General features: G+C 42.1%; 1 protein-coding gene across 1 annotated transcript in view; it reads left to right on the forward strand.

Moving 5' to 3' along the window:
- The window catches only part of LOC147024717 (heat shock 70 kDa protein 4-like), a 106,842-nt gene that overhangs the window by 33,369 nt on the left and 60,434 nt on the right, over positions 1–13,039 (forward strand). The window contains exons 5-6 of the mRNA XM_085884898.1: positions 3,389–3,488; positions 10,992–11,125. Of these exons, the coding sequence (XP_085741024.1) occupies positions 3,389–3,488; positions 10,992–11,125 (234 nt within the window). The remainder of the gene's footprint in view (positions 1–3,388; positions 3,489–10,991; positions 11,126–13,039) is intronic.

Consider the following 13,039-nt stretch of genomic DNA (forward strand, 5'->3'; position numbering starts at 1 on the left):
CTGCGATTTTGTATAAGGAAAACCATCTGCAACAACAGCCACAAAATTCCCGTTGGTGGCGGACACTGCGGAACAGCGAGCGTCCCCTGCGCGCTCGCTGGAATGTGGGCGTGTTCAGACTACATACCCGATCTGAATTCCTTACCCAATACGGGCATAAAAGCAGTTCACGGGGGGGAATGGAATGCGACAGCCCCCACCGGCGGCGGATGAGTCATGCCGGAAGAAAAGGTGCGCCTCAGAGGATTGCGAGGGCTCACGGCAGAAGGTCGTCCGGTGCGAAGAAGACAGCTCGAGAAGAACTATCCGAAACCGTGAGCCGTGCAGTGCCGCTTTCTGGAGGCGAGACCTCAGAATAAAAGGTCCACGAAGGGAGCAAAAAGGAAGCGGAGGATAGAAGGTTCTTGGGGGGAGACAGAGACTGAGACAGATCCACCCGAGAAGGGAAGAGAGGAAGGAGCCTCAGGAGTCCGCCTGGCTGGGCTTGCTCGTCGCCATCAGCCCTGGTCCTCGTCCTCATCATCACCCCACCTCTTCCTTCGCGTGATCGCGACCTGGGGCGACGACCCCAATTTACCCTAGCTGGGTTCAGCTGCGCTGGTCCGTCCGACGGTGGCCGGAGTTCTGGGAAGGAGTGGACGTCCAGCTGTGCACTCGTGGCAAGGTAGCCAGCTACCCTAGGCCGACTGTCCTCCGGGTTGAAGGTCCCATTAAAGACAATTTTGGTCCGTTTCTGTCTGCGTGTGGGCCCCGTCTAATAAGTAGTGAATTGTATAAGTGCCTGTGCTGTATATTATTTGCCTTGCTTATTATTTGGTTTAAATCTGCTCTCGTGTCTTGTCCCTGTTCCCCCATCGATTGCTTGCCTGCTGTATAAAATAAATGCCCCATTGTTTGAATGTACATCTGCTCGTTGCATCATTTTCTGCCCTTGACTGCCACGGCACACTCGTGATGTTAACTGGCTATTAAGGCCAATAAAAGTGATAATTTGGTCCGACGGAACTTGGCGATTTAATACCGCTCGGCAAAACTCACACGGGATGAGCGCGCTTCATGGCTCGTTCCGTACAAGTCTCCGTCGAGGTATAAATTCTCGGTATTTCTGTCTGCATGGATAATTAGGTATATTGAGATTCGGCGATTGACCCTGTACCACGCGGTTAGGATATTAAGTTTATGGTGCGTTAAGGCACCCGTAGCGGGTTTTCAGGGTTATCCGGAAGGCTACGACTGAATTCTGGCTTTCGGCGGGCGCGCGACTGCATTTGGGCTGAAGCGGTCATGCGTTGCCGTCCGAACCGCGCAATTCGTAATGATATGTATATATATATATATATATGTATGTATGTATGTATGTATGTATGTATATATGTATATATATATGTATATATATATATATATATATATATATATATATACATGTGCATGGGATAGCAGTACAACATAGCTGGTAGCAGACAGACCGTACACGGGGAATGACAAAAATACGCATTGTGCAAAATGCAAGTGGTACTATGGAACGCCAAGACTTCCCAAACATTGTCAGCATGTCCGCTAAGTGCCACATCAATTTCATAGGGATCGTGTGATGGTGAGCTGAGTTTTTAGTGTGCAAGCTTGGTAATATATGTGTGTATATATATATGTATGTATGTATGTATGTATATATGTGTATATATATACACACTAAACTCGGCGTAAGTCAGCAGCGTCAAAAAGTCCCGTATTTATCTAATGTTAAATCGACTTGCAGACTTTGAATAAAGTCTGTAAGTCGTCACTTCGTCCAAGTCTTTAGATGTTGTCCGTTCCCGCGTAATGCAAACTCAAGTAAATTACCACGCCTAACTCGTCACATGGAACTGCTGCCTCGTGAGAAGCCCGATTTCATGGAGTCGTGATGCGCGGGCTATTTATAACTGCGCTGCGTTCAGCTCAGTCAGCTCGCCGTCCCACATGCATCTGAAGAGGTCGACAGGCTGCGCAATGCAGTCTCTGGCGAAGGAGTAAAGGATCGATCGAGCTTAGTGTTGAAGGCCGATCATGGTTTTATATTGGCTTGTTTTGTACATCACCGCACTCACTTTCACATCGGTATTGAGTGATAGTCATCACGATGACTGTCGTGTCATTTGTCGATGGTATATGAGTTTTCATTCCATATGAAAACTCATTCTACATTCATTTCAATGAATGAATTCTAGCAGCCATTCATTCCACATTTGTCGATGGTCATATACCATCACTGATGGTATATGAGTTGTCTTACAGTTGTTCATTATCTTTACTTTTGATAAAGTGATTCATGAATTCCATCTTTGCTTGATCACTTTCCAACGAACCAATGAACCCCCACCTATGCCCCGAGGATTGTTTCCCTTTTGGTACAATAGCCAGCTTAGAGATTGTTGCACCCTCTCACACGTACGTGTCCAGGCCACGCGCGACTTCATCCTTCACCCACAGTCATCATGAATGTTCGTATACGCGCAAGTCGTCAAATGTCTACGTCGTCACTTTTTTCTCGGTCCCGATGCTGACGACTTGCGCCTCGTCTACTGTATGTATGTATATGTGTATATATTTTATATATATATTTATATATATATATATATATATATATATATATATATATATATATATATATATATATATATATATATATATGTCTGTATTCATATATAAAACGTAACAATATTCGTAACACACACAAGCATTTAAAGGCCATTTTCCCCGCTAAAGTGGGAGTTAGCCATATACATATATATATATATATATATATATATATATATATATATATATATATATATATATATATATATATATATATATATATATTTTCGAATTATGCGCTTCGGACGGCCATGCATGACCGCTTCAGCCCAAATGCTACACCTATTCTAACCGGGGCATACACCAGGCCCAGTACACTGGTACTCACTTCGCTGACCTCGGAAGGATGACAGGCTGAGTCAACCTCCTGGTGTGTATTAATTCAAGCGGCCAACGGGGCTTTAACTCTAGGACATTTTGGATCCCAAGCCGCTACCCTAACCACTACGCCAACACCAGGCATAGATATATATATATATATATAAATATATATATATATATATATATATATATATATATATATATATATATATATATATATATATATATATATATATATATATATATATATATATATATATATATATATATATATATGGTTTGGAATTTAAACGGTGGCTGGAAATTTGTGCACTGACAATTTGATTGAAAATGATTTGGCTCATTGAAAATAGGTTTATTATTGTTGACTGAAGTCAGCAATGTTTTGTTATTGTTAATGGTTTCTGTTATCCCTCCTTTGATGATGGATGGCATGATTTATTTGACCCAGGTTCCTGGCTTTTTCACGGATGTGGAGCGTCGTTCCGTGTTGGATGCGGCTCAGATTGCTGGCCTCAATTGCCTGCGCTTGATGAATGACATAACTGCTGGTGAGGGCTCGTTGACATGTTTTGACACGTTTCATGTTTGCTGTGGTTACTCGGTAGACTTATTATGAATTTGACTTGTAATAGTAAATTAAGATACAGGTGCCAAAAATATAGATCTTCGAATCCGAGCTGCGTCACGCAGCTCTTTGCTTGGCCGATTGCAGCATATTCCTGCAAGACCATGTTTCCATTCACCTTTGCTTCAAAAATGGTACCCCCGCCCCTAGTTTACCCGATAAATTTGGCCACACCCTAGATTGCATTCCCTTTGCTTTGGTCCAAGCATGTTTTGATTTGTGGCATGATTTTTTGTGAATGGATATGCTTCTTGAACTTTCGTAGGATGCTACTGTGAATTACTAAAACCAAAAGTTAACTCCTCTGTTGTGACCATTGACCATGCCGGTTAATATTCCTTCGTGCAGCTAATATCCTGGGTTTTTTTTTTCAGCAAGTTTCTCCTTGCTTGGCAAAACATTAATGTCGTGCTTCTTTTCATATTTTGAACTCAACATGTTAATTATAAACTGATCCCACTAAATGGTCTTTAGAACAAAGTTGAGCAAATACACTGTCTAAGAATGGCCTCATCTTGCATGCACCTGCTCTGTATAACACACATGAAAGATGCAAGCAAAGCAACATTTCCATAGTCCAGTAATATTCCAACTTGTGGAGAATGTTATGAGATGTATTTGATCCCGTTTGCATTATCAATCGTCTCCCTGTATTATTCCCGATGTCGAGCATTGGTGCTGCTGAAGCAGTTTACTCGGCTACAATCCTGGTTGGATCCCCACTTCAACTCAGGATGTCAGGGCAGGAATCTAATTTTCCATGGTGCCAACGATGGCTCACCTACTCTCCACAAAGGTCACCTTTGGATCTTTAATTGCCATCAACTAAAGCTAGCAAATGGAACGCCAACTTTAACGTCCAACCGTCGATGGCACACACACTGATGAATCATTTGGATGACTGTTTGTTTATTGTTGGTACGAGATTCAAACCCAGGCTAGACACCTTAGACTTAGAGGCGAGTGTGCATACCTTTTGGCCATCATGCCAGCCTGCATTGACAATACACTAGCAGAGTACCTGCCGTGAGTGTGATCTTGTTCCAAGCATGCAACTTCTTGTTCTGACGCATACCTTCATTTGGGCGGTGTATAGGCAACTGACAGCTCTGTCTAAGGCAATAAAAAAAATAACCAAGGTTATGTTCATGAAGCAAAAACATACTTTCTGCTTATAATTCAAAACACCTCACTGCACTGGAAAATGTGGGGACAGGAACACTCCTGTAAATGGTAGACTTGTAATGCATAACCTGGGTTTTAAGGGAGTTCCCACCTGCTGCATGATAGACATTTACATAGAGAATTTGCCTCTCCCCCACCAAGACAATTGGGAAAGATAACACTCCTATGTATTAATTTGGGTCATGCTGATCCGATGTAAGAAGTCTGGATGTAATCAGCCCAGAACTGTATGAGTAGTGCACAGATGCCAACCCTCCCGATTTCATCGGGAGGCTTCCGAAAATTCACCCAAACTCCCGCCCTTACGATCACTATCCTTATCCTCCCGAAATTTTAATATTTTTGCACTGTTCACTAATCAGAATGTACTAGTATGAGAATTGAATGAAAAGCATCGTCTGCTACGTATAGCATGTGGTAACTCCATAACGTTCGCTGCTACCAAATTGTACGTAAAAAATTGCAAATTCAAATGAGGAGCAGCGAAACATTGGGTCTGGATCTCGCTTATGCGATCATGCACTGAGATTTAGTGCATGCGGTATGTGTGCAATACAGTGCATGCGGTATGTATGCACAATGTATATGCATGCGATACGCTCACTGCATGCAGCTGGGCCCCGTACCAGCCCGGCGGTCGCGACCACCGTGCGGTGTTTAACAGCCGCTAGAGTTCTACGAATCGCGCTGCAGCTGTGGAACATCGACTTCGAAGTTACCGATGCTTCAAGCCCTCGATGTTGATTACGAAATGGCAGAAAAGAAGCTTACGAAGACCAAGAAATGGTCTCAGAAGTACAAGACCGAATACAGTCTCCAATACCCGTGTATTCGAAAGTCTGAAAGAGGAATTCATCATGCGTATTGTACAGTATGCAGCGTTGATATTTCAGTTGAGCACGGAGGTCGCGATGATATTCGGAAGCACGTTGGAAGCAAACGGCACACAGACATTGCAAAGGAGAGATCTTCGAGCACGAGTACCGGTACACTTCTGAATTATTTCACCAAACGAAGGACAAGCGAGGAAGAGGATGTTACCCGAGCGGAACTTCTCTTTAGTGGATTTATTGTGGAACATAACTTGCCCATATCAGTCTCAGATCATGCTGGACCTCTATTTCAAAAGATGTTTCCAGATTCAAAAGTTGCTTCAAAGTATGGATGTGCAAGAACAAAAACTTCAGCAATAATTGGTGAGTTGTCAAATGTTACTGCTTCATCTATTGCCGATATTGCAAGACTAGCTCCATTTAGCCTAGCTACAGACGGTAGCAATGACAGTGGTGAGGCCCAGCTATATCCTGTCCTGATTTCGTACTATGACAACAGTGCTGGGATTGTGAAGCAAGGTTTGCTAAGTTTGCCTGCGTGCAAACAAGATTCCACTGGAGAAAACATTTTCAAACTGCTTGATCATGAGTTCAGTGACAGGAAAATTCCGTGGGGAAATTGTGTTTCCTTTTGTGCTGATAATGCCTCTGTCATGGTGGGCAAGCACAAAGGAGTCGCTGCTTATATCCACAAACAAAATCCAGAGTGCTACATCATGGGATGCCCTTGCCATATGATGCACAATACGGCCAAGAAGGCGGCTCAGGCCTTACCCATTGAATTAGATGACTTTCTCATCGATATTTACTACTACTTGGACAAAAGTAGTAAACGCGTCAAAGGAGTGAAAGCACTGCAAGAACTCTGTGATGCCCCGACACACAAGATTCTGAAGCATGTCGCAACAAGGTGGCTGTCCCTTGGTCAGTGCCTAGACAGGCTGATTGAACAGTGGGAGCCACTTCGCCTCTTCTTCAAAGAAGTACGAAGAAAAATGCAACCAACTGTAGCCAAGACTCTAACAACGAGCAAGAAGGACGGCACTGTATCTACTGCCAGTACTGGCACTGCAGGAGCAAGCACTAGTGGAGCAGCATTCACCACTACCACTGCAGTATCTGCTGCGAAGAAGACAGCAGGGACAGCACCAAAACCAATGCTGAGAGCAGGTAGCATCACCGGCCCTTCATCACGTTCATCTACAAAGCAGATCCCTTCAGAGTCGAGAAAGACTGATAGTCCCATCTACAGGCAAAGAAGGACCCAAGTTAAGTTCTGCTTTTGCCAAATCACTTGATAGAAGCTCAGCAAAACCTTCGAATCAGAGGTCTTCTTCCTTGGCTGCACCTACCTCAAGCTCTCTCCTCAAACGTAAAATTGGATCTGGTACTACGAGTCTGACCTCTTCTGCTGGCAGTAAACGCAAGTGTGATCGCCCTGCGGCTAAGTGTACTACGAGTTCTACAACTAAAAGCGCATCTTCCTCAAACACTGTGCAGGAATCTAGAGAAAAATGTGTCAACAGGATGTTCTTGTCTCCACAAACAAAACTCTATTGTTTCTTCCTTCGATATGCTAACAAGCTTTTTGAGAAGGGGAATCTTCTGCTCCAAAGAGACGAACCCTGTATTCATCTCCTGCACGGAGAATTGAATGGTCTTCTGAAAGATATCTTCGTACGGTTTTTGAAACCATCGGTGTCATCGGTTGCTCTGGTAAATGTACCCTTCTCTGACAGAAATCATCAGAAGAATGATGAGTACCTCATGATTGGGAACGATGCCAAACTGTATATAAGGGAACAAAGGAGTCTCAAGAAATCCACCTTCACTCTGAGTGAGTCAGACATCCAAGGTTTCTTCAGTGCAGTTCGCTCATATTATGTGAAAGCCTGCAATTACATCTTCAAAACCTGGCCGCTAGATGATGAATTAGCCAAGCATGCTCAGGTGCTGGATGTTAAGCTACACCAAGAAGTGGGGTTTGACTGTGTGGAGTTTTTCATCAAGAAATTCCCCTGTCTGTTCAGTGGCGGTGATAGTGACAAAGACAGTCTTGAGAGTGAATTCGCTCACTACCAGGCAGACGCCTCCATAGCTACAATTGCTACTGAGACAGTGAGATTGGATGAGCAGTGGCATCGGATTTCACGGCTCACAGATCCCTGCACTGGTGCCAAGAAGTATCCTAATTTGAGCAAAGTGATGAAGGGAATCTTGGTCATTCCTCATTCGAACGCATCATGTGAGCGGGCACTCAGTCTTGTACGGAAGAATCGTACTGAATTTCGTCCCAATTTGAGTGTCAAAACCCTGGAAGCTCTCTTAATTGAAAAACTAGCTCGTAGCACCCCTTGCTACCAGAGAGAATACAGCAAAGACATAATCAGAAGGGCTAAAAGAGCCACACAGCTGTCACTCAGCAAAGCTGCCATGGAAAAAGCAAGCAGCAGTAGTACCAGCCAGTAAGGTAAGAAAAATATTGCTTCTTTTGTGCTTTTTGTTAATCTTTGATTGTCCCCTAACTTACTAATATTAACATACATGTAACATTAAAAAGTGCACAATTTTCCCCTTTTTTTGTTCAAAAAGTGGGAATTCTTAACATGTTAAATGCTCCAAAATAGGGCTCAGAGGGCACTAGAGAGCGTCTAGAACCCCAGAGCTTCCAGGGCCCTAAGGCGGGCCCTGGACCCCGCCGCAAGGGTCGAGCGCTCTGCGCTCGAGATGTGCGCTTTGCGCACATTATTTGGTGTCGGTTGCAAATCCTCCCTAATTCTGATTTCCAAAAGTTGGCATCTCTGTGTGACAAATATCCAAACACTGGTCCATGAATTGTAGTAAGGATTCTTTAAAATGTCAGCTTATTGCTCATTAAAGATGATGCAAATGCCAGTGCAGTGGTGTGAATTTCATCTGAACAAGTAAATAGCCTTGCGATGAATCTGTGTCATAGAATGAAACTATTTCCATCGATGCTCATTCACCTTATCAATGGCAGGACCTTTGCCAATGTGCCTGGTCGTCTTCCAATAGCCTAATACAATACGGGACTTTCAAAATGACGTAATTCACCCCAGAATGCTCTGCGTGCTTGCACAGAACCCCTGAGCAGAAATTTTCATTGGGGCATGTTAACGAATATCGTGCGTGTGAGATGAGGATTGTTACCTAAAATGACTTATGGAGCTTCTAAAATAATCTGAGAGAAAGAGGTGTGCCTCTCCACCACAAGAGTTGGACAACTCTCAGGTCTCATAAAAACTGAGATCTTCTCGTTGCTCAGACTGCAAAAAAGAACTCCCGACAATGTGGGGCCCAAACTGTGGATGAGCGAGTTCCACCCGAACGCCCAAATTTTCGCCGGCAGTGAATAGACTAACTTTGCGGGAGTGCCTCCTGCGAACATGGCAGGCTTGGTGATTTGTTTAATGGATATCTGCAATACGCAACTTTCAAAGCAACTTTACCTGCCCCCAGATTTCTCGGTGCGCATGCGCAGAAACTTGCTAGTGAAGAAGGCCATCGGGGCAGCCTGGACATCATGCATGCTAGATAAGGATTGTAGCATAAAACCGTTCACAAAGCTTTTAAAGAAGCTGAAATGTGTAATACTTGGAAATGTGCCTGTGAGAAAGGGGTGTGCCTCTGCACAACAAAATATTTGGAGAACTTTTCAATCAACTTTGATGTGAAGGGCACATCTGGGGCTTGTCGATCCACAGGGTAAGTTAAAATATTTACTATTTATCATGGATATATATATATATATATATATATATATATATATATATATATATATATATATATATATATATATATATATATATATATTATATATTATACATGTTGTTTGGTTCTGGGGCCATAAGAGAAATTGTGCTGGATTAAGTGCCTGGCGAGCAGAAGCGAGTCACTGGATACATGCACGTAGCACATGCGCAAAATACCTCATTTCGCATTCATATGTCATTTGAAGTCTCGTATTGGGAAGACTATGCAGTGCATCATTACCAATAAAGTCCTGGCTGTCGATTTATTCAACAAAGCTTGTGTTCATGACATGACATGAAAATAGACAAAGCTTGTTGCCAGCTATTATTGGTCCTCTACTGCTTTCACTGGAGGGAAAGGTTCCTTTTTGTTCCGTATCGGCTCGAGCATGTATTGAAGCAAACTAATTTTTATCTCAAGTTTGTTGTCTTTATATTATTGGTTTCGAGCCGACAAAAAAATCAGTAAATGGAAATAGCTTTTCCTTTAATTTTGCCAAATCGACCGAAACTGTGGTTTCTAGGAGATCGGTAGGCGACATGTCGCTCTTCATCACGTCTGAGTTGAATGTACCAGGCAGACTTTCTGAGGGAGACACTGTGTGGGATATGGGTGCTTCTTAACAGTGATGGCAAAATTGTATCTGCTACTTGTGAATGCACAGGGTAAATTTAAAATAAACTTCAAAAATGATATTTACTATTAATCATGTCGAGGTAGGAGCTGTGACGGCTGTTATAAATATCTTGTTTATTTTGTTCCGAGGCCACAATAAATTGTACTAGATTTTTGCATCGATTGCTAAAAAGTGTGCATGTGCTTTTTTTAAATTTTTGTTTGTTTGCATTTTTTAGCCACTGCCTCCACTCGTTTGTGTTAACAAGAAATGATAGTAACTTGATACTCCATGGATATATCTCTAATTTCCTACATTTTTATGAGTCCACTTTGCATCCAGAAACACAAAAAAATCATGGTCAGCGGTTTTGAAAGTGCCATTTTAAATACTGCAAATTCTGTTTAAAAAAAAAGAAAAAAAAGACTGACTTGGAGATTTCACCCTAACAATGGCAGGTTTAAAGTGCCCCAGTTTGTAGAAGCAAGTCACTGAAAACACACACACACACACACACACACACACACACACACACACACACACACACACACACACACACACACACACACACACACACACACACACACACACACTGAAAGTCCCATATTATAGAATGTTTCTTCACTACCAACTCAGAATGTGGAACGTTAAGTTTTTATTTATGTGAATAAACAGACGACTCTTGAGACGAGCATTAAAACAACAATGCTTGTAAATTTGTGGTGACTTATTTTAAGGGTACAAGGTTTGACCGTGCATCCATTATTTTTAACCTGTCGAGATATTATGAAATGTTTTAGGGGTTAGGTTGTGGTGTGGGGAGAGGGTTGGTTTGTTTGTGGAGGTGGTATTGAGAGACCATGTTCCGTGAGACACTTTTAGATATTTTTTGGGAGTGTTTGTCTCTGAGGTACTATGAGTTGCATGTTGGGCAAATTGGCGTCCATAAGCTTTGGATTAACGAGTCCTACGCTATGACTATCTTCAGACAGCCTTTTGCATCTCTCCACACCTCCAGTTGTTCTTGCATATGGGATCTACAAGCAAGACCTCCCTGGCCCTGATGAGAAGTCTCGATTGGTAGCATTTGTGGACTTGGGGCACTCAGCCTACCAGGTTGCTCTCTGTGCCTTCAACAAGGGCAAGCTTAAGGTATGTGAATATCCTCGGTTAGTTTGTATCAAATTGTACATGTTAACATTTTTAAAATCTGCATTGTTCTCATTGCAAGTCACCATCTTAAAGGGAGCCTTTGGCAATTTTACTTGCTGTTTTAGTAATTGTCCATCATGAACACTAATTCTTGGTTTGCAAAGTCCTGGAAAAACGAGAAAGTATTTTCCAGTACTGGAAGACTTATCAGTCCTTGAAGCTCCTGGAAAATCGGAAATTGTACAAATATGAATGATCTGCCTTGCCCCTGGTCAGAATTAATTCCGTCAAAAGATAACATTATCAATTTTAACTTCCCTCAGGGATTTACCAAAGCCAAGCCAAAATGGTTTCTCACATGCTATACACATTATGTAAGCTTGCAGAAAGTCCCGATTTAAGCAGGAACTAACTATGTACTTGGCATGCGTACTGCCAATTGTAAGGGAAATTTAGATAATTGGAAGGATGTCAAAGCTTTGCTATTTTATTTCCTTGCGACTGAGTCCTGTCTACTACTACTGGGATTGGCTCATCTGGAGGAGTCTATTTACAAAGCCAAATGCAGAGTCTGACAATGTTAGATATCAGGAATATGGGGGAAAGTGCACTGGTGTGGGGGGGAGGGGGTCCACAGCTAGTTTGTGGTAAGAATAGGATGGTCCATATGATTTGCGGAGTGGAAATTTACTCCTGTAAACAGGGAAAATGTCAGTAAGTCGTTATCTTAAACATTACGCTGAAGCAGTGTATGTAATTTATAGACTATAGATACAGACAAGTCTGAAGACTGCGATGGTTCACGAGCGGTATTTGACGTTGTCCATTGTTTCAGAAGTCAAGGATGAGATAATGTTTGACCAAGTTAATGTCACAAAACAATGCTGTGGACATTAAAATAAGGAAACGGGATACGTGCTATAGCTTAATGTAGTTAGTTCGTCGAAGAAGGTCGAAAACCCAGTTTGATTCTCACAACTTTGAAAATTTGACCTTTGTGAACTTCAAAGGTCAAGGATTATGACCTTTGCAAAACTTCCTCTGGAACATTCCAGGAACAACTTGAGGGGAGCACTTGGTAGAGTGTAAAACCTCCACCACCAATACTGCTTGGTCACTCAAGTGAACCTGATATCCTATTCATTCAATTTGATGTCAACAGTGCTCAGAGTTATAGTTTGCAACTTTCCCTTTTACTTTTAACTTTTACATACTCAATTCATTCGTCATAACGAGATTCCTCGAGACAGAAATTTATTTTACGTGGGTGTATCCACCTGAAGTTCCAAAATCAGCCGCAATTATAATTTTGGCATGTTTTTTGTTAGAAATCACTTATAACATGTAGAAATGCAAAAAAAAAAAAAATCAATTTTGTTGAAAAAAAAAGTTGCAAATTTTTTTTTTTCTCTAACAATTGTTTTTGGGGGGGGGTTGGAAATCACTGAAAACATGTAGAAATGCAAAAAAAAAAAAAAAATCAAATATTTTTTCAAAATGGCCGCCATAGCGGCCATACTGGATTTTGGGCCAAGTCCAAAATCTAATGGCATGATCCTTGGACCATACCTAATCCCCCCCACCAAGTTTCGGCGAAATCCGTCAGTTTTTCCGTAATACTGTTCACAAACAAACAAGCAGAAAGGGGTGAAAACAGTCACCTCCGATCTTCGATGGCGGAGGTTAATAATATAACGTCGTATAGGCTATATGGCATTTCACACTCCTCGGATTATCCATACTTTGATTAAATCGGCGTAAAAACAAAATTGAAGGGGGCGCCACAGGCAAGGTGTTCGAGATAGAGCAAAATGGTTTCAAGACTTTAGGTGGGGAATGACCAAGATTATGCATAAAAAATATTGTTATCCTAGCTCTCAAAGTTTGGGCGGTCATATGATTTTTATGTCAAAA

The sequence above is a fragment of the Eptatretus burgeri genome, chromosome 6 (assembly GCF_056783735.1).
Source record: "Eptatretus burgeri isolate ZD-2024b chromosome 6, Ebu_testis_v1, whole genome shotgun sequence".
Taxonomy (NCBI): domain Eukaryota; kingdom Metazoa; phylum Chordata; class Myxini; order Myxiniformes; family Myxinidae; genus Eptatretus; species Eptatretus burgeri.